Source organism: Pestalotiopsis fici (genome assembly GCF_000516985.1).
Source record: "Pestalotiopsis fici W106-1 unplaced genomic scaffold PFICI_Scf_7, whole genome shotgun sequence".
Taxonomy (NCBI): Eukaryota; Fungi; Ascomycota; class Sordariomycetes; order Amphisphaeriales; family Sporocadaceae; genus Pestalotiopsis; species Pestalotiopsis fici.
Window position 1 is genome coordinate 2,482,643 of NW_006917097.1, and position 25,353 is coordinate 2,507,995.

At 51.2% G+C, this 25,353-nt stretch overlaps 10 protein-coding genes across 10 annotated transcripts; 4 read left to right on the forward strand and 6 right to left on the reverse strand.

Moving 5' to 3' along the window:
- Window positions 1–411: 411 nt before the first annotated feature.
- PFICI_10389 (uncharacterized protein) lies at window positions 412–2,271 on the forward strand (the record flags this gene model as incomplete). The annotated part of the gene is made up of 2 exons (XM_007838970.1): window positions 412–1,998; window positions 2,056–2,271. The coding sequence occupies 2 exons, from the start codon at window positions 412–414 to the stop codon at window positions 2,269–2,271; spliced, it is 1,803 nt and encodes a 600-aa protein (XP_007837161.1).
- Window positions 2,272–3,240: 969 nt separating this feature from the next.
- PFICI_10390 (uncharacterized protein) lies at window positions 3,241–4,453 on the forward strand (the record flags this gene model as incomplete). The annotated part of the gene is made up of 2 exons (XM_007838971.1): window positions 3,241–3,544; window positions 3,606–4,453. 2 exons carry the CDS (start codon window positions 3,241–3,243, stop codon window positions 4,451–4,453), a joined length of 1,152 nt encoding a protein of 383 aa, XP_007837162.1.
- Window positions 4,454–6,186: 1,733 nt separating this feature from the next.
- Window positions 6,187–6,703, forward strand: PFICI_10391 (uncharacterized protein; the record flags this gene model as incomplete). Its single annotated transcript, XM_007838972.1, has 2 exons — window positions 6,187–6,402; window positions 6,602–6,703. 2 exons carry the CDS (start codon window positions 6,187–6,189, stop codon window positions 6,701–6,703), a joined length of 318 nt encoding a protein of 105 aa, XP_007837163.1.
- Window positions 6,704–7,481: 778 nt separating this feature from the next.
- PFICI_10392 (uncharacterized protein) lies at window positions 7,482–7,766 on the reverse strand (the record flags this gene model as incomplete). Its single annotated transcript, XM_007838973.1, has 1 exon — window positions 7,482–7,766. The coding sequence occupies one exon, from the start codon at window positions 7,764–7,766 to the stop codon at window positions 7,482–7,484; it is 285 nt and encodes a 94-aa protein (XP_007837164.1).
- Window positions 7,767–8,661: 895 nt separating this feature from the next.
- On the reverse strand, window positions 8,662–9,159 carry PFICI_10393 (uncharacterized protein; the record flags this gene model as incomplete). The annotated part of the gene is made up of 1 exon (XM_007838974.1): window positions 8,662–9,159. The coding sequence occupies one exon, from the start codon at window positions 9,157–9,159 to the stop codon at window positions 8,662–8,664; it is 498 nt and encodes a 165-aa protein (XP_007837165.1).
- Window positions 9,160–11,475: 2,316 nt separating this feature from the next.
- PFICI_10394 (ATP-dependent RNA helicase MAK5) lies at window positions 11,476–13,798 on the reverse strand (the record flags this gene model as incomplete). The annotated part of the gene is made up of 3 exons (XM_007838975.1): window positions 11,476–12,333; window positions 12,386–13,495; window positions 13,550–13,798. The coding sequence occupies 3 exons, from the start codon at window positions 13,796–13,798 to the stop codon at window positions 11,476–11,478; spliced, it is 2,217 nt and encodes a 738-aa protein (XP_007837166.1).
- Window positions 13,799–14,213: 415 nt separating this feature from the next.
- PFICI_10395 (uncharacterized protein) lies at window positions 14,214–15,470 on the forward strand (the record flags this gene model as incomplete). Its single annotated transcript, XM_007838976.1, has 2 exons — window positions 14,214–14,316; window positions 14,389–15,470. 2 exons carry the CDS (start codon window positions 14,214–14,216, stop codon window positions 15,468–15,470), a joined length of 1,185 nt encoding a protein of 394 aa, XP_007837167.1.
- A 909-nt stretch (window positions 15,471–16,379) lies between these two features.
- On the reverse strand, window positions 16,380–17,888 carry PFICI_10396 (uncharacterized protein; the record flags this gene model as incomplete). The annotated part of the gene is made up of 4 exons (XM_007838977.1): window positions 16,380–17,013; window positions 17,097–17,491; window positions 17,566–17,670; window positions 17,724–17,888. 4 exons carry the CDS (start codon window positions 17,886–17,888, stop codon window positions 16,380–16,382), a joined length of 1,299 nt encoding a protein of 432 aa, XP_007837168.1.
- A 2,847-nt stretch (window positions 17,889–20,735) lies between these two features.
- Window positions 20,736–21,286, reverse strand: PFICI_10397 (uncharacterized protein; the record flags this gene model as incomplete). The annotated part of the gene is made up of 2 exons (XM_007838978.1): window positions 20,736–20,769; window positions 20,889–21,286. 2 exons carry the CDS (start codon window positions 21,284–21,286, stop codon window positions 20,736–20,738), a joined length of 432 nt encoding a protein of 143 aa, XP_007837169.1.
- A 1,627-nt stretch (window positions 21,287–22,913) lies between these two features.
- Window positions 22,914–24,649, reverse strand: PFICI_10398 (uncharacterized protein; the record flags this gene model as incomplete). Its single annotated transcript, XM_007838979.1, has 3 exons — window positions 22,914–23,390; window positions 23,473–23,785; window positions 23,859–24,649. The coding sequence occupies 3 exons, from the start codon at window positions 24,647–24,649 to the stop codon at window positions 22,914–22,916; spliced, it is 1,581 nt and encodes a 526-aa protein (XP_007837170.1).
- Between the last annotated feature and the right edge of the window lie 704 nt (window positions 24,650–25,353).

Here is a 25,353-nt window from a genome sequence, read left to right on the forward strand (position 1 = left end):
AGCTACCCGACTCTGACAAAAGCACCACGACGAAGCTGGAAATGTAGCTTTATTTTTACTCCTTCTCTTCTACCCACAACCTTCTGCGCGATTGCTGCTTTCCCTTCGCGCAGGCGCAGCTCGTCCACGGCCGGAGCTCACATCCAGCGGTCACAGGATGGCAGTAGGGGCCCTCGCCCGATAGCATACTGCCTTTTCCACTGCTGTGCGTCAACAGCGACAGCGAGAACACCCCCCTGACAACCATCACCGCCCCTCGACCAATCACTAGACTCACCCGCCAAGACCGAGCACGAACGACTTGATTATATGATAGTATACTGCTGCAACAATCCAAGCGAGCGAATACGACCATATACCCATAATTGTACCGTAATACCAATATAATAATACCACATCTTCTCTCTCAGCATGTCGTCGGCACAAGATCAGGAGGAGAGAACGGCTTTTCTGCGCGAAGAATCGCCCACCCCTTCTGCCTCCTCCACGACCCTTGGCGACTATCTAAGCGATGTGGAATCCCAAGAAAAGGGCACACTGTCCTCGAGGACACGAAAATCTTCATGGGGAGCAGTCGTCAAGACCATCTTTACAAGACGGAACTTGCGTCGCTTTTCGAGACGAAACCCGCTTGTTTACACTCTAGTCCGATACGCTATTGTGGCCATCGTTGCCGTCTTGGTAGCAACACCCATACTTGCGCCTTCGTACACCAGGACCCCACGCCACTATCGCGACCTCGTTTCGCGATGTAGCGGCCCGGCTTCTGCCCAGCGCGGCTGCGCCAATCCCTACAATGAGAAGATATTTATCAGCGTCAGCTTGTATGACAAGAATGGACATTTAGCCGACGGACACTGGGGCCAGACGCTCTTGCAGCTCATCAACCTCATTGGATCCGACAATGTCTTTTTAAGCATATACGAGAACGACAGTGGCGAGGCTGGCGCAACTGCTCTCAAACACCTCGAGCAAAAGCTGACCTGCCGACACAAGATTGTCAATGATGCTCATGTGCCGATTGAGGACTTCCCTACCATCCGGATGCCGGACGGAACTGATCGCGTTAAGCGCATCTCCTATCTGTCCGAGATGCGGAATCGCGCCCTTAGGCCTCTCGACATCTCTGATGGCCCGGAGCTGGGCATTGAACGATTCGACAAGGTTTTGTTCCTAAATGACGTGGTTTTCAATCCCACCGACGCCGCGAACCTCTTGTTCAGCACCAATGTAGGACCGGACGGCCGGTCGCAGTACCTCTCTGCCTGTGCGCTCGATTTTATTAAGCCGTTTATCTTCTATGATTTGTACGCTCAGCGTGATGCGGAGGGCTTCAGTGGAGGCCTGCCCATCTTTCCATTTTTCAGCAACGAGGGCAATGGAATATCGCGCGCTGCCGTCCTTCACCAGAGCGATGCCGTGCCTGTCAAATCGTGCTGGGGAGGAATGGTGGCGATGCAGGCCAAATATGTTCAGAATCTGGAGCCTGTGCTGCCGAGCTACGATTTCCGGGAGATTGGCAGCCACATTATTGACCCCAACTTCCCGACCAATGTCACCAGCCCGGTGCGGTTCCGGAGCGAGCCCGAAGTCTTTTTCGATGCTTGCGAGTGTTGTCTATTCCTCGCCGACGTGACCCAAGCCGCCAAGAGCTTTGGCGATGAGGACATGGGAACTTTTGTCAACCCGTACGTACGAACAGCATATACGCAGGATGTTTTCAGGTGGCTTCCTTGGGTCCGGCGATGGGAGAGGCTCTTGACTATTCCACAGTGGCTCCTCACGAGATTTGCTGGACTGCCAACACACAATCCTCATCGCGCAGTCGAGCAAGGCGAGAGGTTTATGGAGGAGATATGGGTTGGGCCTGGGCCGGGCCACGAGGAACAAGGCCACGAGCCCGGACATTGGCAGATGGTCGAGCGTACGGGCCGAAATGGCATGTTCTGCGGCGTCCGTGAGATGCAGCTCGTGCTCCAAAAGGAGCGCAGCGAAGATGTAAACTGGGAAAACACCAGGATGCCCGCCGGCCAAACGCTGAATTTTCCTACTTAGTGGGGCGAGGTGCAGCGGTCTGGCGAGGAATGGTCCCTGCTTACGAGCTGGAGAATGAGAGAACTGGCCGAGCTGGCGAGGCTCGCGGCCAAGAATCCGGAAGCGAAGATGGACAAGACCCCAAGCTACGACGACAGTAGCATCGACAGCGGCTCACACGGGCCAAAGAAGCTCAACGGCAACAAATGGCGCCCGGCCCACGCTGGTAGTCATTAATCAAATATACGAAGCGAGAGATAAAACTAAGTAGTCTCATCTCTCAGCTTTGACTTTTTAGAGCTTTCTTATCATCTTCCACTTTTTATCATGCAAACTTCTCTCTAATCTCCAGAAGGTCTATCTGTGAGCGGTGTAATACGTCGGCGATTGGTGTTAGGATTGGATGGCGTATTGGATATCTTTTTCTCGTCTCGGTGCACCTGAATACACACGAGACTTCAAAAATCGGGTAGGGGAATCGGTTTTGGGATGGGTCGGGATGATACAGGATGGTCTTGGTCATGGCATATGGATTTCGGGTCAAGAGATGGGAATATGGGTGCAGCGCTAGAAGACGTGAAGACTCGGCACAGTTGAGTGTTGTCATACCTCGCTCTATATTTCTTTAACAAAGACGGTCATCCCCATTGCGGGGGCGTTTGGAGTCACATGATTCGGTAGATATTTATACTTTGCTTTCTCTTCTTCTTTCTCCCCCAGTTCCGGAAACATAAGACGCTGGTTCTTGCTCAGCTTGTATACTATGCATAATGAGTGAGCACGACTCTCATCTCCATGGCTAAAATCTGCCATTTGTAAAGGCAACTACTGATCGGCTCACTAATCAAGTTCCTCGCAAGCGCTCACGTAAGACATGTGCAGTGTTGGTGCATAAATATAGCAGCGTTGATACCAGCCACTCCCAAAGAAGAAACTGCCGTTTCACTTCCAAGACCGGGCCATAAAATAGGTGTAAGTTTGCACAACAACTCAACAGGCCGAGGATGTTGACGCCTACGGACATTTTCAACAATCTGAAAACCTCGAATTTTATCTTGCTAACAGGCTCAAGACTGGAGTGGGCTTTCACTACCTAGGTAGTGTCGTAGCTAGCATAAGCAACGCCACGCCTACACCAATCGAAGTATACTTTGTCACAATATCGAAGCCAGTTTGCATTGTTTACACAGAGGAACAGCTTTCACCATGGCCGATAAAGATCACCTCATTAAAGTCACCAACCGCGACAAAATTGCCCCAACGGGGCCTCATGAGCAAAAGTCATTCGCGGCCCGCTGCCACTGCTCTCGCATTCGATTCAGCGTCACGCTGGCCACGGCGGCACTCCCGCTCCGCGCCTTCATCTGCCACTGTGGTGCCTGTCGAACCTCGCACGGCACCTTTGGAAGCTTTCACATCATCCTGCCGCCTGGCGTGGCGCCCGAGTGGGACGAGGGCTCCTCGAGAGAGCAGCTGGCTTGGTACAAGGGAGAGTATGGAGGAGACTTGTGTAAGAGAGCCCTATCCTCAACGGAGATTTACTCAAGTATGCAACTAATCGACTCGAAAAGCATTCTGTCCTACCTGTGGCACCCATGCTGGCGGCTACAGCCCAGAGCTAGACCAGTGGGCAGTGACGTGGGGTATCTTTGACGAAAAGTTCTGGCAGCTGGCCTTTCACACGTGCACCCAGTCGGCGGCGGGCGGCGGCATGGCCCCGTGGCTCCCCGAGGTGGCCGGCGCGGCCGTACCGCACGTCAGCCTGGGTTCGCAGGATTTTCCCAACGCCTGCGAGCCGTGCGTGGGACCCGACGGCCGGGAGAGGCTGCGCGCCGAGTGTGCCTGCGGCGGCGTCGCCTTTTCCATTACCCGGCCCAGCCAGGAGGTGATTGATGACGAGTACATGGGCGACTATGTCATGTCATCATCGTCTGCCGAGAACCCAACCACCCGCAGCAACGACGAGAACTATAAATGGAAGGCCTTTCTCGACATGTGCCGCGACTGCGGCCGCCTGTCGGGCGCCACGGTGGTGCCGTGGATCCTGGTCCCGCGGATCGCGATCACGGATCCCCCAATGCCCCCGGATTTTCAAGGCGTGGGAACCCTCAAGACGTACCAGTCGACACGGGGGCGCGTGACGCGGGGGTTCTGCGGGCGCTGCGGCGCGACGGTGCTGCTGGGAACGACGCGGCGCACGCCCAGCGAGCGGCAGGCTGTCCTGAATGTGGCCATGGGGGTGCTGCGGGCGCCCGAGGGGGTGCGCGCCGAGGACTGGACGGTTTGGAGGACGGGCAATGTCGCCTGGGCTGACGATGCCCGCGGGTACGACGCCGAGTTTACGGATGCGCTGGTCTCGGGCATTCGCAACTGGGGCGTCGAGACTCATGGGCAAGCGGTGGATTTTCCAGTGATTTAGGAAGCTTGGTAGAGATTATGTCTGAGCCTAGGTAAACTGTACCGTATGCAATTTTCATCACTTTTGCCCCTACCATGTATGACGAGATATTACTCCCGGAAGAACAGAAGCGCCCATTTGTGACTGTGGATCGTGAGCTGTGAATGGCTTCATATCGCTAGCACTAACGCTGGGGGGCCGCGGGATCATCCGCTGGGTTGGTGGTGGTCGCCGCACCCCTGCTCCACTGTTGGGCTTGGAGCGTTGACCTAGTGGACAATCAATTAATTGATACCCGTGGACGCCTCGAGAGACTGCCATAATGAAGCGCGAATGCACTGTCCCAAGGACCTACAGACAATAGCACCGCAATTTATTTTGGTAGCATCAGTGTTCACAGAATCGCTCGGGACCCTGACTGACATTTTGGATCGACCACTGATCAATCATCAGGCGGCTGGGGGAGTCGAGATTCCAATCGATCATTCTCATCTTTTACGCGCCGGCATGTGCCGCAGACCTGGATGGGATCTGCAGCTTGCGTGCCAAGTCGAGCAACCAGGGAGGGAGGGAGCTGTTCTGATAACGAAAAACGTTAAATGGAGATGATGAAAGTGTAAAGCTCGTCAGCAGCATAGTTCAAGAGGATTCATAGTGTTGAACAAGGAAATCGCTGGTCCTCAACCTGGCCTAGACATGATATATATTTCCATTACTGCAGCAACCAGCATCACGTCAATCAATAAAGGTTGCTATTGGCGAGATGGAGGGTTACAGCAACAGCAGGGCCGAGTAACTAGAGGCATGCCAGGGCGTGTGTTGACCCCAGGTACTCTTAGGCTGCTGAGGTTGGGCCAGCTAGGCTGTGCTGCTGCTCTGTTCGCATGTCTTTCACCATGATGCAGGGCAAGAAGAACGTAGCCGTAAATATCGTGAAGCGAAATTTGATATCTGCTGCTGCTCATATTACCATATACATTATCCAACCTCTTTTACTTTCTTGTGATACATGGTCTCTTATAGGCAGAGGAACATTTTCAGGGTGTATCGCTGCCCGGGTCAGCTACTAGGTACAATGAAAGTGGTCGGCAGATATGGCATGAGAGATCTACCTATAGCAAGTCCCTGTAACTAACCAAGCCATTCGTGCGAGCGCCGATGGCGACCTTGACAGCACAGAGCCCGGGGGTTGGACGATAGGCTGGGATAGGATGGGATCGGATCATGGGGAGGGGAGAGAGACAGACACACACTTGAGTGGGAGAGCGAGAGGCTGTTGTTGCTGCGACGTCTCGTCTCGTGCGCGACAGTCAGTCAACAACGACACCTCCTCATCTCGACCCGGCTCTCCCCTCCAACATTTCTCCTCCTTTATCAACCGTTTAAACTTGAAAATTACCGTCTGAAGCTCTGGTAAGTTGTTATTTACATGTATCTCGAGTTTATTTGGTGTAATTTGCATTATTGTAGCGCTCGGAGCTGTTTTTTTTCTGCTCGTGAACTCCTCTTTTTTCCGGGTCGCAGAGCACGAATATAGCACCAGCACCCACTTCACGTTCACACAACTGCACCCGTTCAACTCCCCTTCTTCTGCTCTGTCGCATTCCGTCTATCAGCACCACAACACGTCGCATTACTTTTTGGTACACTGCATACCCAAGATCAAACAGTCAACTAACGATTATACCTAGAATTTTCTTTGCTATAAACTATCCAACAGTCCTCAATACATCTCTCGCGTTAAGAAAAAAAAAATGGCACGCGAAGGGACCCGCTCTGCTACCGGCAACTCCAAGCCGCGCATCTTCCAGACCATCGATACCCAACCTGCCGTTAAGCGCACGACCAAGCCCAAGAAGACTCCGACCACGGCTACTACCACCACCAAGGAACCCATCACTGCCAAAATCAAGGGCGCAAAACCTGCTGGTGTCAGCAAGCCTGCAAAGAAGGAGAGCGTTGGCGCCAAGGTATGCTTGGCTATAATTTTCATTTACGAGCTTCTCTATATCTGCAGGCATACATATCTCGTTGGTGCTGTCAAGGATTGCATAACGATGGCTTGTGCAAACCTATAGTACTGTCCGAGGTTGAGAAATTGACGGCAGTCTTGAAATAAAGTGTGTATATAACTCCGAGTTTGATCCGCTGACTTTGCATGTGTATTAGGTCAAGGCGACTGCCAGCAAAGTAGCAGCAAAGGTCAAGGGCGAGGAGGCCAAGACAAAGAAAGCCACCAAGCCCAAGGCTGCTGCTGCCGTCACCAAGTAGAGGACCTTCATCCCGCACTCTTGTCCCCCGGGCTGTTAGTCAACAGTTATTGTATGTCGTGTTGATACATCATGGCTTGGGGAGCACCCAATGGAGCGTTTTTGTGCTGGCGCACTTGTGCATTCCCACTTGGCTTCTTTTACTTATTGCTGGGGAGAACCTAAGGAATAAATTTCTCGAGGGTCACGTCGGCAATCATGTGATTCATGGGATTGGTTGGCGGGCGTATGGATGGAATGATGGACGGGATTCGTGGGTTTTAAGGATCATTGGGTACTGAGGGAAAGCAAGCGTATTGGGTTTTTCTGGTTGATATAGCTTCGGGATTCTGTCTAGGCGTGACTCTCGCCGTGGGATGAATCTACAGTCCAAGTCGATTGTATTCAACTTGCAATGTTTGACAATTTCGGGTACTGTTTCTGTCGTTCAGCCCAGGGCTTTTCTTTCGCTCGTCAATCTGGCGCATGCCCTATTCCTCCCAAAGCTTTGGAGCAGTGATTTATCTGTGCTCATGCATAAATTTCCCTCGAGACAAAAGACTTTCCTTGCCATCCCATGGTTGTTCCGTGATCTCTCTGTAGGTCCATTCTCATTCCCAATCCTTCTGCTGTGCCGTCGACTCTTTTCGCTTCCCAGGACAAACCTGGGCAAAGGAAGCGACCAAACAAATATACAACACCAGCCACTTTTTTTTCACGCCATCATCCACAGAAAACAAGTTCTCTCCCCCTCTTTGCCGAAGCTGTTCACTTCCTCGTCTCACATGCCCCCTCTTCTTTTACCACGAAGAGGGACCCGAAGGGTTTCCATAGACCTCTCGACACGCATCACAGTTGAGCGCGTCCAGGTACGGCTGCAGGCCGTCAAACTTGTCCTCGGGGCCCTTGGGCAGACCCTCGGGGATCTCGCCCGCGTCGCCGTTGCGGCCCAGCACGACGCAGGCGCGCAGGTTGGCGTGGGCTAGGCGTTCGTGCCAAAGGCGGAGCCAGGACATGACATTGGGGTCTACCACTGCCGAATCTGTGGGCTTGGTTGTTGCTGTCGTCTGGTCTGCTTGTGACATTTTTCTGGGGGTGGGGGTGTTGAGGTTACTTCCTTTGGAGAGAGAATGCTGTGGATGAGTCTTGAAGTAGAAAAAGTCGACAGTTATTGGTTGTGAAAAATTGGCTTGGGATATGAGATGTCAGAGATGTGGTGTTATTACGTGTGATTAATAATTGAGCAGATCACATCAGGGTTAATCATTTGGGTTTGTAGATCCCAAGAGGAGAATTGGGAGCTGAAGTGCTGAACAGCAAGTGGAGAACTTTTGCTTGAGTTGAGTCTAGGCTTGAGGGGTTCAGCTAAGGACATTATCGCCTCGCTCCCAGAGGGCTCAAACTGGTGGGAAGTTGCAAAAGTATAAATATTGCGCCGTGTCTTGCATGACGCTGCTTTCTTGAGAATGAGTTTTTCTATGAGCCATGGAAAATGATGTCAACTGCTAATTTGAAAGCCTCAAATGATGAATTGCGCCCCTTTGATAAGAGCTTCTTAGCCGCCAGTGGCCCAGCCTTCGCATTCATAGATCCCGGGGTATAACTCACCCAAAGTCTATAGTTTTGCACCAATTGTCGATCACAAGATATATTTCCAGACACAAGGCTGCCACGAGACACGCTTACCGAAAAGAGACTTGTGAAATACTATGGCAGCGCAACATACTTTTCTGATGCTTAGATACTGGCACCTGTATTGATCATTGATATACATGTACATATTTTCTGCAGACCGTCTTGAAGACCTCAATTGTAGAGTGAAAAGAGTTGTAAATTAGTGTGAATGTTGTACTGAACCCAGACAATAATATATACCATACAGCCTTCTATATCTTCGACATGGCTGAATAAGAACTTTTGAACCCAACCAAGAAAAGCCATTCCCTCATATCATATCATGAATACTGCGTAGAATTTTCCTTAGGCACTGCCGGTGCGCAAGAAGAAACCCGCATCGTCATTCTCAAAGAACTGCAAGCTGGCATTCTCGTCCTCGCTGTCAATCTGAAACTCAAAAGTGTAACCCTCGGCCAGAGTCAGCTCGGCGACAACGACGTCGACGGCCTCGGCCACGACTCCCGTGCTGTCCACCGACAGGGGCCCCACGGTACCGAGGTAGGTGCCGATGCCGCCCGACGTCCGGGTGTAGACGTTGATCTTGGCCGGGCCGGTCTGCGTGACGGCAAAGCCGGCGGGGAAGCGGGCAATCAGGGCCGACGTGGACCCATTGCTCGTCGGCAGCTGGTTCCACTGCAGGATCTGATCCTCGTGGTAGTCGGGAGGGAACGAGACGGCGTAAAAGCCCGGGTCGGAAATGGTCGAGTGGTATGTAAAGTCACGCTTCCTGGCTGCTGGGGGGCTGGGCAGGGCCGAAGCTGTGAGGGCAAAGGCGCCGAGGAGAAGCGTGGAGAGCTGCATAATGAAGAGACTTATTGTGCTGAAAATAATTCCTTGTCGACTATAAGCTGAAGTCGTTATATTCTTGGGTATTTGATTCAAGCTGGGCTCAAGGTTTTGCGGCGTGGCGTGGCTGATAGGAGAAGATGTCCTAATGTAGAAGGTGATGAAGCAATAATAGTATACAGCTTCCTCCATACCCGGGGGGCCATCGTCATGTTTATATAGACATGTTGATATCACGACATGACCCAGCAGCTTCCACAATCCACCGGAAAGACGAACCGTCTAGCCGTGACCTAGAAGCATCTCGCGATTTCGCCGTTGATGTAAGCGAAGCCATGCAGCGAAGACCAGTGCCGGTCTTACGATGGTCTCCGGGCTACGTGCTGATGGCAGACGCACGCCAAGCCTCGTGAGGCTGACCAGCCCTCCCAATTGACCGGTAACGGTTCCTAGGTCCTGGCCAGTGATGCCTGCAAAGCTGGGAGGAAAACCTGGATACAGACATCCTGGTACCCTTGACAGTATTGGATCGCCAGGAGGATTCTCAACGTAATGGCAAGGTGAATGGCTGAGACGTCGTTGGAATATCCATCACAGCGTGCCTTGGCCCTCGATACTGCGAAGGTATAGTCTCCAATTTTTGACTATACGAACGAATAGTTCGCAGCTGTAATGTAACTTCGGCTGCATCGAGCAGCAAAAAATTATCGTTGGGCTAGACCCTCTTATCGGGTTTGTGCGGATGGAATTGCATATGATGCGGGCTTTTTCTTGATGGGAATCCACGTGGATGCAGCTCGCCTATGTTTGGACCCTGCGATGCTCATGTCGATAGTCGTGCCCACAACTCCGCGGGCTGACTGACATTGATGCCGCGCATTCGTTGGAAAGAATCGTACGCAGTGGCATCAAAGGCATCCCCCCTATTCAACCAGCAGTCGCCATTGAGCGGCGGATGTCATTTGCGGCATCACAAAGTCATATTCCACCATCAAGCCACCTCGATCCTGAGTTGCTGAGTAAGTGGATTTTTCCACACAGGAGCTCGACATTGTCAGATGCCAATCTCCCTCCTGGGCGGCCCCCGGGAATCTCGCCGAGTCCGTTTTCTTTCGCGTGGGAAGCGAGCCTGTTCTCACCTGCTCACCGACCCTCTTGCCCACTCAGAAGACGAGGGCCGGTCGGAGGCTTGGGTGGCAGGGATGTAATTCCTAGCTTCCAGGTCCGGAGTGTCAATCGGGTGATCGCAGGAGGCCCCCAGAGGAATGATTGAACTGCTGTGGCGCAACAACATACATGGCCGATATGCAGGAGAACAAGTTTATTTATCGCTCTTTGCATATTTCAACGACCTTCTCCGATCAGTAAGATGGTCGGTCTGGCGGCTGCAGGCTATTTCTTACGCGAAACGAGATGCGTTGTTAGTTGGGTTACATGGTTCCTTTGTCGGGAGCTGCCGAACGAACGACCTGAAGCCTGGAGCTCGGAGTCTTGGCCGGTCAAGGGGGGAGCCATGGGTGGGATACCACCTGGATGCCTTTCTTGGCATGCAGAATATCAAATTTCACCTTCCAGGCTGACGCTCGCTCGCCGCTGAAGCAACTTATCTCTTGATCCCCGTCATCAACAAGATTAAACATATTTTTAGACTTTTTTTCGTCGCAGTCTACAGTCACTGCCGAAATTAATGGTTCGGCCTCGACTTCATTGGCACTTCTGTTCAGGCCGATGCAACTGGACGTCCGGCGTAAATATGTGCATTGGCTCGGGCTATAGTCCACCGGGCCAGCTCGCATAACGTCCGAAAACACCCGTCCCGCAAGCATCTCGTCCCATCTTCCTCCGCTGGGAAGATTTGTAGATGTACAAACGTAGACGTAGAAGTTATGCCGGTCAGAATATCGTTGCATTTACTCAAGTTGTCGCTTCACGTCATGTCGCGATAAGCACCTGCTCAAATGCTGTATAATCCGCTCCCTACGGTGCACATGTCATCACCTTTGTCGGCCCGTGTTTGCGGTGTCGCACAGTATATGACGAGCATTACTAGGATCCAATGCCTGGATGATGTGAGACTACCCACTTGTGGCTTTTGAGGCTTGTTTAAGCCAGTTCATCATTGGTCGAGGCAAGTGGCTGTTGTTTAACCTTGCCATTCTGTCGAGTTCCTGGCATAGATCTGATCGAATGGGTTGTGATAGATGAGATTGATTTATCTCTCTCCCCATCATGTGCAGGAAACGGCAAATTCGAAACACGTAGCCATGGCCGAGAGATGCAAATTTGGGTATTACTTGACTAATGGGTATCAATGTGCCGCAAATGGCCACTTTAAAGACTTGAAATATCAAGACCATCAACTTTACCCAGGAAGTCGCCTTTGGCACCCTTGAGCAATTCATCGATATCGACCAAGCCGGAAGTAATGTACTTTTCGCTAACGCCGGTATTGACGCGCTGCGCCAAGAGAGCCTTGAGCTCCCCCTTCATGGCGCCTAGCTCGGCTTTTGTCAAGGACCTGGCTTCGTCCTGCTTCTTCTTTCGTCCTCCGCCCCGTCCACCCCATTTCCCGGCCTTTTCCAACTCTTCGCTGTCGTAATCGACGCCTAGTTCTTCGGCTGCGTTGCGCATCCAGTCGTCTTCTTTGCTGCCTTTTTCTTTTGCCAAAGTAGAATCGGCAATCTTCTTGGCCAGAGTGACTCGTTGTTTTAGACGACCGGCAAGTTTGCGATCCATGTCAACCGTCTGAACGAAATGGTTCTTGCCCATGCCCTTGTCCGAATGCACCTTGGCAATGAGTCGTCGTGTAGGAACAACTTCCTCGGGGGCGCAGAGTAAAATACTGACACCAGTTCTTTCGGCACGAGCCGTTCTTCCTGACCTGTGCACATATGCGTCGGCGGCCCTGGGCACATGATAATGAATTACAAGATCCACGTTGGGAATATCTAGACCACGGGCAGCGACATCGGTCGCAACCAATATAGATCCCTTGCCCTTGGGCGCTTCCGAGAACCTTTCAATGGATCTTAATCGCGCTTTCTGGGCCATTTGAGAATGCAAGGGAAGACTGCTCAGGTTGAGGTTTTGTAGCATTGGCGTGATGCGGCGTGCTGCGCTGATCGAGTTGGTAAAGATCAAGGTCCGAGCGGTCGGGTATAACAAGAGAACCGTGTAGAGATACAAGTCCTGCGTGCTGTCAGTGGTGTGGATGCCAGGTGACGCCGTGAATGATACATACCTTTTCCATTGCACCGCACTCCACGAGACCTTCCTTCAGACCCTCGGCCATCTGGGAGATGGGGTTGACATCCACAAACTTTGGCCGTTCTTCGCGAAAGTTGAGTTTCCTGAGGAGATACTCCATAGAGTCATCCTTATTCATCAGCCCATACTTGCCCTTACCAGCAAGCTTTTGTTGCAGACCTTTGTGGAATGTGGCAGAAAACACTAGCGTTTGTCTGGGCGTAGGCTCACGCTCCTCGACATCTTCCTCGTCTGCTTCGTATCGATCTAGAGCATCAAACAATTGCTCCGCCTCCTTGAAATGGCCCTCGCTCAGGAGTCGATCGGCTTCATCGACGACGAGGAAACCAATACTCTTGAACTTGCCCATAAGTTCCGAGCTTGAACTTAGAACTTCCCACAATCTACCTGGAGTGCCGACCACAATATTGGCCTTTGACAGTTGTCGTTGCTGCTTGAGGACCGACAGACCTCCTGTAACAGAACACACAAATGGTGAGTTTGGAAGGCCCTGGCACAAAGCCTTGATATGGTCGGTGAGCTGATGGGCCAATTCTCTGGTCGGAGACAAAATCAAAGCAAGCGGGCCATTGTTTTCAGTCGCCCCATCTTCCTGATTCTCAAGCCATCTCTCCACAATGGGAATGGCGAAGGCCAAAGTCTTTCCAGAACCGGTCGAAGCCTTGCCAATAACATCATGGCCAGCCAAGACGTGTGGAATCGAGGCGGCTTGAATGGTAGTTGGTTTCGAGAACTTGAGTTTCGCAATAGAGGAAATCAATGCCGGAGAAAGTTCCAATGGTACCCAGGCGGATGCATCAAAATCGTCTTGCGGCGCATCGACATCCTCAAGGGCAGCAAAGACGTTGCTCTCGAGTTCAGGGTCCTTTACTGCTTGGCTCGCCTTCTTGGCCTTCTTTTCCGCTTTTGTCTCTTTCTTGTTCGCGACAGATTCATCAGCGGTCTTTGGTTCTGGCGCTGAGGGCTTGCTGGCTCCTGTTTCCTTGCTGGCCGGCGCTACTGGCTCGTCATCAAAGCCCTCGAACTCATCGCTCTCGTCGCCGGCGGCGTCACTGGCAGCTTCTGATTGCGTGTCAAATGCTCTCTACAAAATTGTCAGCATCTGCCCTCATGGTACAAATATGCCACGACTTCGTACAAATTGAATAATATTGTCCTCATTCTTGTAGACTTCAACATCGTCCACCTCCTCCAGTCCGTAAAAGCCTTCAGCATCATTGAGCATGTCGGGAAGCTGGGAAGTGCGCCATCGTAGCGAATCGAGGGCAACGGTCCGGCGAGCCTTTTGCGATGATTTCTTTGGCTGCACTCGAATCTTTGGCTTTTTGGACTGCTTTTGTGATTCACCAGTGGCGGCAAGTTTTCTCTTGTTCTTGGGTCCCTCCATGGCGGCGTCGGTGACCAAATGTGAAAGTCGCGTGCTGGATCTGTTTGAACTTTACGATGATTGTCCTAGGCCAGACGCTCTCTGGAGCCTCTGCTTCCCAAAATTTTTGGCGCGCAAATGCACTGATAGCGATAACAACTTGGAGCTACGTACTGACGGAAATCAATGCCCCGCCATGGGATCACCGAGTTGCGCACTGGAACCCCTGTAAACATGCACTGGCCGCAGCTTAAATCTTTTGAGCCTAAGAGATACGTACCTGGGCGACGGCCGCAATGTGATTCGCTGAAAAATTGCTGAGAGAAAAGCAGCAGGGACGAGCCACCAGCCCAATAACCCCAAAAGTTTGAGGATTTATTTGTATGCATCGGTCATAATTTTCCTACACAAAGGAGAGTAAAAAGAGAGGGAGAAAATGGGAAAATCGTCCAAGGACAAGCGCGATGCCTATTATCGACTCGCCAAGGAGCAGGGCTGGCGAGCACGCAGCGCTTTCAAATTGCTCCAACTAGACGAAGGTGAGTGAGGGCTCTCACGATGAGAAGAAAGACCAAGATCTACGTACTCTGGGAATTCTGACCCGGCCGCAGAATTCGATCTCTTTGCCAATGTGACCCGGGTCGTTGACCTGTGTGCTGCACCTGGTAGTTGGTCCCAGGTACTCTCAAGAGTGCTGATCAAGGGCGAGAAATTTGGCCGTGCTGCATGGGAGGACCGGGAAGCAAAGTTCAGACAGCAGATGTTGAATGTCTTCAGCCCCGGCGTCACCGCCACACAAGAAGTAGCCAGGGCGGACTCGGATGAGCTCAAGCCTCGAAAGGACGTCAAGATTGTCGCCATTGACTTGCAACCCATCAGTCCACTGCCTGGCATTATCACACTTCGCGCCGACATTACACATCCTGCCACAGTCCCGCTCCTCCTAAAAGCTCTTGACCCGGACTATGAACCCAGCAAGAAAAACCAACAAGCAGCTCAGCCCGTCGATCTAGTCATTAGCGATGGCGCCCCCGATGTGACGGGGTTGCACGACTTGGACATCTACGTTCAGTCTCAACTCCTTTTCGCCGCGTTGAACCTGGCATTATGTGTCCTCAAGCCAGGCGGCAAGTTCGTGGCCAAGATATTCCGAGGAAAAAATGTCGATGTTCTCTACGCACAATTGAAGATCTTCTTTGAACACGTATATGTCGCAAAACCAAGATCTTCTCGAGCCAGCAGCGTCGAGGCCTTTATTGTCTGCTTGAACTTTCAGCCGCCCAAGGGCTTCTCTGCCAGCCTCGAAGAGCCGCTCGGAGTTGGTCATCGCCTCTCAAACATGATGACTGAACGGTCGAGCATGCTCCCCATTGTTGCGCCAACTCTACTTCAGAGCCAACAGTCTGGAGCGTGGGATGTGGCACCGGTGTTTACCAGGGTTGAAGACCAAGATGGGATCGCCGAGGTCGAAGTGGAAGATGTCAGCGTGCCCGAGGGCAACCACACCCGATGGATCGCACCTTTTATTGCATGCGGAGATCTTTCTGCCTTTGACTCCGATGCCTCGTACAAATTACCGCCAGGACATGTGTCCCTTGATCCAGTTCAACCGCCCACGGCCCCTCCATATAAACGAGCGCTGGAAATGAGAAAGGCTAAAGGTGGTGCTTATGGAAAGACCACAACCAAATGAGCAAAGAGACAGTTACAAAGAGTCACCATGTGTTTTGAGGGGAGATGTGAGTTCTCAATATTGAGTCACTCACCCATGCTTGATTGTCTCGGATGAGACGAGCAAGCCAAGATCCATTGCCCCTGAAACCCTAGACATTTTCGAAAAATGTTTGGAAATCATTCATGCAGATAGAGATGGCAAAGCCACCAGAGCGTGCTGACATTTTCGCTCATCTGCGCTGGACAGATTCAAGATGACTGTCCGCGTCTCGTGCTCTCAATGCAAACCGGCATCCCTGGAAGAAGATGCAAAGACGTCTTGAACCTCCAAAAGGATTCCGATATCGACCTAGTCATGGCATATCAATATGCCGGGCGTTGAAGGTATCTCTATGCTGAAGCGAAACATATCAAGCCAAGTTCCTCATTCGGATTATGTCCTGGGGCAACTCACAGAACCACGATTACGTCCCTCGTCTAGTCAAGCATATTGATCACGAGCCACTGGCAGAGACATCAGACCGTACGGCAGTAAGGTTCTCATGTCAACGATATTGAACTAGGAAGGAAGGGTTTGGAAGAAGCCTTGGGACTCGAGAACAGGTACAGAAACTGGGGGGGGGGAAAAAAAGGGGGGGGGGGTTCAAGCATGAATTCGAAGACACTTAATCATGGCCCTTTTGACACCGATCAATCATCTGCAATTCTCGGTGACAGTGACGACATTTGCAAGAGACGACCGAGACCTTGGTACAAAATCTAACATGCCAGCATGGGTTCAACATTTGTAGAAGGATTGTCTGTTGATCTCCAAAACATTTTGAAGATTGATATTGACAATTTTTCAAGGTGACAATTAAAACAGGGTATCTAATGCACATGACGGAAACCAGCGAGGTGAACACCATCGCAACGCATAAAAACAAGATTAAGCGGCATTGGACTCGGTGACTTCCCAGTCCTGCTCAACGAGGATACCAAAAGTACCGAGAAACACAGCACCGGAAGCCGACATGGCCCGTTGCCGGTCGCTTGTAATGGTCGTCTGAACGCCCACGCCATGGGCTCCGTGCGGCAAGCCAAAGTGTAAAGACTCGGTATTCTCGCGCAGATTTGGGTTGGGTCGCAGCGGGGCCTCCGAGGTCGACTCCCTCCATCCTCCTTTGTTTTGGACCGCCGCCGTAGTGGATGTCCTGCTCGAGGTTGTTGTGATGTCGCCCTCCTTCCTGATATCAATGCTGCTTTGTCCCGTCGAGGACCCGCCCTGCATCTCGCATTCAAACCCGGCAACGACTAGGTCCCTCTGGCTTCCGCTCGTTACGGGTCTGGCCCTCGATCCAAAAGTGCTAAAGGGGCTGGCTCTCTTTGCAACTAGTTGACGTCTCGGTGCACTGGTGCCGAAAACGGGCACCTTGCGGCTGATGAGCAGACGTATCGTCGCCAATGCCGCAGTGGCTATGCCGGCGCACATCTCCATGAGCGACCAGATGCCCGAATTGACGATTCCGTTCGTGTCAAGGTCGTGTAAACTCGCCATTCGACCGATTGTGATGGCCGGAACACTATATCGAAGAAAATCAAGTTCGTTAGCACATATTCGCTTTTCATCATGTTACCAAGAAGGAACAAGTAATCTCTGACTTACATTCCTCCTACGGCGAATATGCCAAAGATGGCCCATTTTTGCCGCGTACGAAGCTTCAAGTTCCAGATGGTGGGAATCGGGAGGACGAGGACGACAATATCAATAACAAGCGTTCCGGCGGCGTTGACGTAAAAGAAGCCCGTCGTGGACCCAATCTTGCTCGTGATGTTGCACGTCGACTTGATCGACTTGTCCCAGAACCCGGCGACCGGATTGCAGCTGAACATGAAGCCAAAGACCTGGAAAGCGTACCACGCCCCCGTCAAGACAATGCACACCCAGTAGGCGATGCGCATGGCCTTGACGTTACGAAACACTCGCAGGTACTGGAAGAGGTAGGTCCACTTGATGAAGAGCGTGCCGACATTGTAGACCAGCTCGTTGACCCAAAACAACTGTCGTGTATGATATGAGTATTGGTCTCGCAGTCAAACTGAGAAAATGTCAAAGTTGGCTCTCGAGAACTCACGAGGAGAAAATTCTTGGCATCGGCCCGTGTCCACCTCTCAATGTTGCCGCTGGCATACCAAGTCGCATATATGCTCAGCGTAATGTACATGCCCAGCGTGCACAGCTTGATTGGTCACATGTCAGTTTTGGTCTTTTTCTCCATGAGATTATACTAACCAGTGAGACAATGGCCATCAAGTCGTCGACGCCGACCGATCTCGTGACAAAATACCGAGTATACATGCGAGCCGCCACTGACACGATGGAAAGGAAGCAACCGGCTGCGCCGATCCCGACGGCGCTCTTCCAGTGGTCGCTATCGCTCTCAAAGTGAACCATCATGGCGGCGGCGGCGGCGGCGGCATTCGCAGAGGCCGAAAGAAAGAAAGAAGAATTGAAAACCTCCTCCTCTTTTCTGTTTTCCTTTTGTAGCTCTCGTCACAAGCCGTTGCCGTGTTGTTCAAGGGGTAGCCAGAAACAGCGAGTGCTCAATTTGTATCTCCAAGTTCTCGCAACATGATGTGATATCTCCTCTTGAGGGAGAATAATTCTTGGTCAGATGGAGGAATTCCGTTATCTCGTCGTTTTTGCTCGGCTCGAATCAAAGAGGCGCTTATTGTGGGTGGTGTATAGGCATCTAAAGGGGCCCAAACTCAAATGATCAACCTTTAGGACGTCTGAAAACGGCACGGTGCACCAATAATATAGGAGCCGGGGGGTGGTGCAAAGGCTTGAGGCAAGGAAGGGGGAGGGAAAAAAAAAGGGACAAGACAATGCGGACGCATTGACCAGACAATTGATGATCACCATGACTTTTTCAGCTTTTCTGGCTAACAATGCTTCAGACTGGGAACGAGCACAGGACTGAGGGCTAGGCAATGGTGCTGGGGAGGGTGAGAAGGGTGTGATGGTTGCACCTCTTCATGCGGGCGTATATGAGCGTTACGGGCTTGGTGTCCCCGTTGGGGTAAGGGCGCCGACGCAGGAACTCCACCATTGCCCGAGTTGCACCAGTTATTAGACGGCAAAGCGCGGGTAAGGTGGTCAGGTCAAGGCTCGGAGGGGGAGTGAGGAAAGAAATCTCTGTCTCTTTTTGTCTATGTAATCCCGTATTACAGAAGCACTAATAACCATGACAGGCGTCATGTATGGCAGGAATCTGACATTGACATCTTAACTCGAGCTTGATATAACCCGCCCACCTTTGTCTCAGTATAGTCAGGGACCAGGCCGTCCAAACCGGGCTCCGAGTCGCCCGTCTCTCAAAATGGGATTCAAAAATACTGCTCGCCTGTCCATGAATAGATTGTTATCAGAGACCTGCGATTATAATTACCCCAGAGTAGAAATTTACACGCTCGCTAGCCGCCATGTGCATGCAAACAAGAAGCCGGAGACTACCAACCTTAAACAGGTCAAAAGATCGAGGCGCTTCGACTTCTTCTCCGCAATGGAGATGGGGGAAATTTTTAAAGGTTAATTCCCGGATGGGCAGGAGGCCGGAATGTCCAACCTGCAGAGCCGTGAGTGGATTTGCTCCACTTTTGCCCTGAATGCTTGTTTGTTCGTGCCTTGCTTGAATCTTTTGACAGCGACGACCATCGCTAAAAACCTCAATCAGTCAAGTGTCAAACGTCCCAGTCATTTTGAAAAGTTCCCAATCTTATGTGATTCACATACTTTGTAGAGGCCAGTTCCGTCACACATGCAAACATAAAGCACATCATTACGCTCAGACACTCAGAGAGGCAAATCGCAATGATCAATTGATAGTACACACTCGTATGTGGTGGCACAACGAGGACTATCCATGCTTGGCGCGTGGCAAAGAAAGGACCTCGAGGACCCCCTTTGGACTTGGCGATAACCTCCCCCTGGACTGTACTTGCAATAAGGCTGTTTTGTCCATCTTCCAGAACTTTGCGTGTGCCGTTAAAGTAAGCAGCTCGCCCTTCTGCCCCGCATCATTCTCACCATTGTCAACAACTTGTCGGCCGAATGCAACAAAGGCCGATCCGCAAACTTCGGCATTTTCCTTGGAATCTCCTCATCAAGAGCCAATGATATTGGCAGGATTTTGATTGACTGAACGCTGGCAAGCTGGCTCCATAAAGCTGTCTGGTCGAGTTACTTTTTTCAGGGGGTCTGAGGGGTGTATCGTACTTTGCCGAGCGGATAAAGTGGTCTGGATCCTCGAGTAGGCAGCGCCTGTGGGGGAAAAGTGGTGCATGTTTTTCTTCTCCTGCTGCTGGCAGTCAGTCAAGGTGACGAAATAAACGTCCCTGCGCTTGTACGGTTACATTTTGCTGGTCTCTTATTTTTCTTTCTTTCCTTCTTTTCTTATTTTACATGCCTTCGTTTCGCAGCCGAGAGAGACGTGGGAAAAGGCCCCCCCGTCGGCGCTCATTGCCAGATTGGTCCAATTTTAAGCCTTTGGGGGTCCCGCATGCCATTGTTGGTTCGGGACAGGCAGTCCATGACGAGAGTAAGACTCATGAATACTACCTACCAAGGGACAGCTTGTGCCAATTCGCCAGTGCTTCTAAACTATGGCTTGTTCTTAATCATTTATATATATTAGCGATTAGAATAGCAAGAAGGAGAATATCATTGCAACAAGGACCTGGAATAGGGCCGTGTCGACGGGCACATACTCACATAGTCTCCGATGGGTCAAGTTCACGCTTCACATTTGTGTATACGTGGGTGCTGGTTGGTGCTTGAGTTTATTAACGGAAGTTTCTGGCAAGTACATAATTCTCTCCTGAGCCACTGTGAAGGGGAAGATGAAATCGAGGAAACGTGAGAAAGCTGTCTTGGTTGATCCTGAAGACCAACAAAACAGATGTGATGAAGAGGTATATAATATACCCGAGTAGATGATCTGCGGTGGGTACTGACTACATCAGTGCATCACTAGGTGAATTGAGCAAGTCTAGAGGTGATGAATCGGAATTGCTGGCTGTATATTTGACCTGCACCATGGTCTGATGTTGAAAGTTGCGTGGCCCATCCACGGGGATACCCATTGTTGCAATGACAGGAGGATGAAACTGAACAAGAGGAACGGGCGGTGGTCCATCGAGTGGTTTCGGCCTAAACACGATTCATTTCGTGGTCAGTAGGCAAGATAGATTTTGAAGAAGAGTGAAAAGGAAAAAGAAGAAGAAGAGAACACGCAAGGATATTCTAAATGGTTCGAAGTATTTTGAACCTCAAAACACTGCATTACAGTATTAGCCTCCAGGCCAATACTATAGTACAGGGACAATAAGAGTGACTGGCAACGAACGCAGGACTTGCTCGAGTATTTCTTGGCCCTTTACTAAAAGCCCAGAGTACCAGACTTTTGGTTTGTCGATCGGAAATACGTGGCGAAGATCCCGACGTCTAGCTGTGCAACTCGCCTCCTCGTTGCTTGCTCGAAGAGCCCCACGCAGCCCATGGCGATATATCGCCCGTAATTGTTCGACAGGCAAGATGAGCTCGTATACGGTCTGTTCGACCGAGACGTCGGGGAAGCATACCACATATTGGTCGTAGAAATCCATTTGCGACTCTTCATCTTCGAATTGCGCCACAAACTTCTTTCCCAGGCTGGACCGTGACTTCTCCGATGCCACAGCCGGCGCTGATGGGTCGGTGTCATCGAAGTCAGAGCAGGAGACAACGTCTGACACACCTGTTTTGAGGTAAGCACGAGTTCCCTCAACCACACCTTCGTCCCCATAGATACCCATGATGAATGTAAACCTGTTTGCTTCGATGACAAGCCGACAAGTACCGTAGGAGGTAAATTCACAAGGAGAACCGCGCTTTATAGAATATGGTAGCTCGGCTGACATCTGTGGGGGGCCCAAGAATAGATGATGAAAAATGTCACACGTAATATTTCCAAGTATTCAACCATGATACTTATACTTATACCAAAACAAAATCGAAAGACAGGTACCTGGACGGCATCAATGAAACTCAACCCATACATATGATCCAACCATTCACTGATTTTCCAGCTCGAGTTGTTCACCAAGCGGCGCGTGGCTGTGCCTGACTCAACCTTGGTATTATCTCGGCCACTTGCTCCAACTTGCACACGTGTTGATTACACTCATCTACTTGGCCTAGCTCGACCTATCTGTGATTATTAACAATACTGCCTCGACGAAAATCCAATCTAGAAGTGTTTGTTTACATACTTGGTGAATCGAGGGAGCCAAATATAGGTGGTGACAGCCAAGAAGATGATGGAGAAGATGTCGTTGTTGATGAAACTGCTGTTGAGAATATCCTCGCCTCTTGCGCGGAATTGTATCGTAGGTTACGAATATGCATCGGCTTCAATTCCAAAATACTCCAGTTCGTAAAAAGAAGCGCGAGAGAAATAATGGTGAATCGGAGAGAGTCTGGGGTTCCGCAGAGATGAAAACTTAGCGAACACTTGCCACTGTCGGACTTCCACTCATACGACAGAAAAGATATGCAAGTACTTTCTGATATCCTAAAATTGAATTTATTGAGTTAAAGAAAACCGTATAGCCACCATGAAAAGTTTAAAAGTTGTTTTGGTTGCTGTGCTTAGGATTTCTGAATGCCTCCAGGGTACTTGAAGATTGACAGTATTAGCAAGCTCATTGGCCGTGGTGTATTCAGAGCTACCAGTACTCGTATCTATGGCTACCATTTCTGTTCGTAAAAGTTAGGTATTTAGGTACCTAGGTAAACCCATGACTCACTAATACCGTAGCTATCGTGAATCATTTCATGATTTCCTCCGTCGCTCTTGAACAAAAATATGCCCGAGTTTGTCCTTGAGGCTATGTCTATGATTGACGACTTGGACCTACTTTGGACATGCTCTGGAGGCGGTGCTCAAGGAATATGCTAGCATGAGCTAATCGTGGCGAAGAAATCATTGACACGAGTGATTGATATTGATCGCTCACACTTGGTACATCAAGAGTCACCATTTTTTTTCTAGGTGCTGCTTCCCCTGATTGTCAATTCCAATGACCGTCCTTTGGCTCCATTGTTTTCCATATCATCATTTTCGGAAGGCGGACAGCCTTAACCTTGAATGGCGTTTTCAAGGCCACGCGCGTGTTAGGGTTTCTTGGTATCAAACCCGCCAGTAGCACAAAGATGAAAGGAACACAATAGATTCGTATTCGTAAAACAGAGTGTACTAAATTGGTATACCTAGGTCCTAATCCACCAGCCTGCCGGTCCGTTCTGGATAGCCTCCAACACAACCGACGCATCCCGGTGCGGACCTCCGATACATATGCATCCGCGAGTTTTCCCCTGCAGCCCTCACTAATACGTAGCCAACACGGGGAGTTGACTTCCTTGATGGCACATGTATCATCTTTAAAAGGGCTTCATCCCCCCAAGGCTTTCCTCTGTTGAGAGCATCGGCATAAACTGCCGAAGATCAACAGACTCCCCCCGAGTCCCGGAATCCTGCAGCGCGGTAATCTTTTGCGCCGCCTCCCAACTCCAAGCACACTCGGCCGTTGCGTGGCGGGTCTCGCCCAGCCGGTCCAGCAGCCAGCGGCGCTTGGACAAGTCCCCCGTCGTCTCAATGGACGCCATGAACAGCGGCCAGGCACAGCGGATCAACCGCCGGCGGTCGTGCCCGTACTGGTCGTGGAGGCAGGCGACGATGCGCGCCACGGCGAGGCGGTGAATGGGCTGCGGCGCTCGCTCGGGGACCAGCCAGCGCCGGAAAAAGAGTATGCAGGTCCAGTACTGCATGGCAATGGTCATGTTGAGACGCACGGCGTGTTTCGAAATGACTCTTCTCGTGTCGTCTTCGTACATGGAGCGAAAGACGTCGTCGCATCTCTGAATATGGCGTCGGGGTTAGTCTGAAGTACGACTTTGATATGGGTAGAAATAGGGGATGGACAAGGGTTTCCTGACTCACCTTTTCTATCGACTGGCACTGATCCAGCAGTTCCAAGTAGAGGGCTTGCCTAGTCTCTGAGCTGGCATTGGACGGGAGCCTCCAGATACGGGATCGCATGAGCTGCAGCTCATGTCCCAGTTCAAATACTTTTTCGTGCGTTCTTGCGTATATCATGTGCTCTACTGGGCCTAGCTTCTTCTCGGTGCGAGGAAATCCAATTTGGGCGTTTCGATAGAGCTGCGTCCGGTCCAGCGGTAGCAATGACGATTCCGTAAGCACGTTAACGAGCTCGGCAATAGCTCCCGAACATGTACCGCCGACATCACTGTATCTGCACAGAGTCAGTACCGGAAACATTATTTTATCGACAATAGTCCGATATAAGAAGATCTGCAAATGCTTACAAAAGCCATATCAAGAGTTGTGATGACAGAGCCGACAGCTGCTGGTTAGCACTGGTGCCCTCACGGTCTGTAGGGTATATCGACTGAAGCCAACTGGCCAGTAAGGATTTCAGACCAACAAAGTGTGTTCTGGCTTGAAGAAGCGAGGAGCCAGATCTCAGGCCGTAGTGAATCATGAGGAACAAGGTCGTTATCACTGCATCCAAACCTTGAGTACTGGGTGCAGTCCTCTTGGGATTAATACAATTATGTAATTCTTGAATAGCAGCAGTATAGTGATACAGACCGCTTTGTAATTGCGGCAGCTTGACGTGGGAATCTGGGTTTCGGCGGGTCATGTCGCTTGCAGCATGAGCCAAGAGCATGTGCATAACCATACTACTCGAGGCTGCAGTGTCTCGATGTACCTGGTTCAGCGGACTCCAGGCCCCAGTCGAGTGGATAGAGTATACTGTCGTGGCGGGAAAGTAATCGAGACAGACTCGGTCATACGGAGTTAGTATGATAGAGTTTGCACAAGCCATCCCGGGCGGGCTTGGCAATGAAAATACTCTCGGATATACCCCTGGTCGGAGCACCTCATTGTAGCCATGATGCTGTTGGATGCAGGCTTTCTGGAACTCGGTGTGAGCACCGTCATCACCCTTGGCGTGGCTAAACACCCGCCGGTCCAAGGCTGGCCGGAGCGGTACTGATTGATTTGCCTTGTATACAGTTTTCTGGGAAGACTTGGCCGCATCTCTCCGCCTAGTAATGCCAGCGGGGCCCGGCCATTCACAGCTGAATCTCATCTTGGAGCATCCACCACAGACGGGCCGTGTTTCGTCACATTTGACCTTGCGGATGCGGCATGTCGCACAACCTATGCGCCGAGAGGATATTAGTAAGTGGGCCCGATACTCATCAGTATGCGTGTGGAATGGCTTGCCATTCTTGGATCGAGGGGCATTTCTTCCCGTCATGTTGCAGCAGCGCAAAGGTTGAGCCGAGCCGCGAGAGTCGAGACTAGAAGGAGACTTGAGAAGCGGGGACGAGCTCTAATTGCAACTCGCGTACGCAAGACGACGCCAGTGTTGCTGTTTTGGTTACAAGTCGTGTCGATGAAGCAAGATTCATTTCCCCCCCTCCCTTCTCTCAGCTTTCGTCGTCGCCCAAGGATAAGATGCCAACCTTTCTCACGGCTCATTGATCAACCGTCTCTGCCTACGCCCACAGTAATGAATGCATCAGTTGTTCTGACACAACATGATCTGACCCTTTTGCACTGGATCTAATTTAGGATCAATCTAGCGTGTATTTTTGCCGACGCAGCCAATGAGAGGCGTCGAGTCAGATCACTAGTCGCCATTCCCCTTCGCTATACCCCGGCCCCGCTGACTGGAATCCACAGCATCGGAGCCGCAACGGGCCCGGGCAGATCGGGTTGTACGGACACATCTCACCCTTGGGTTAGGGGCTGTGCAGAGAGTAGGGAATCATTACCTATCAAAGCTTT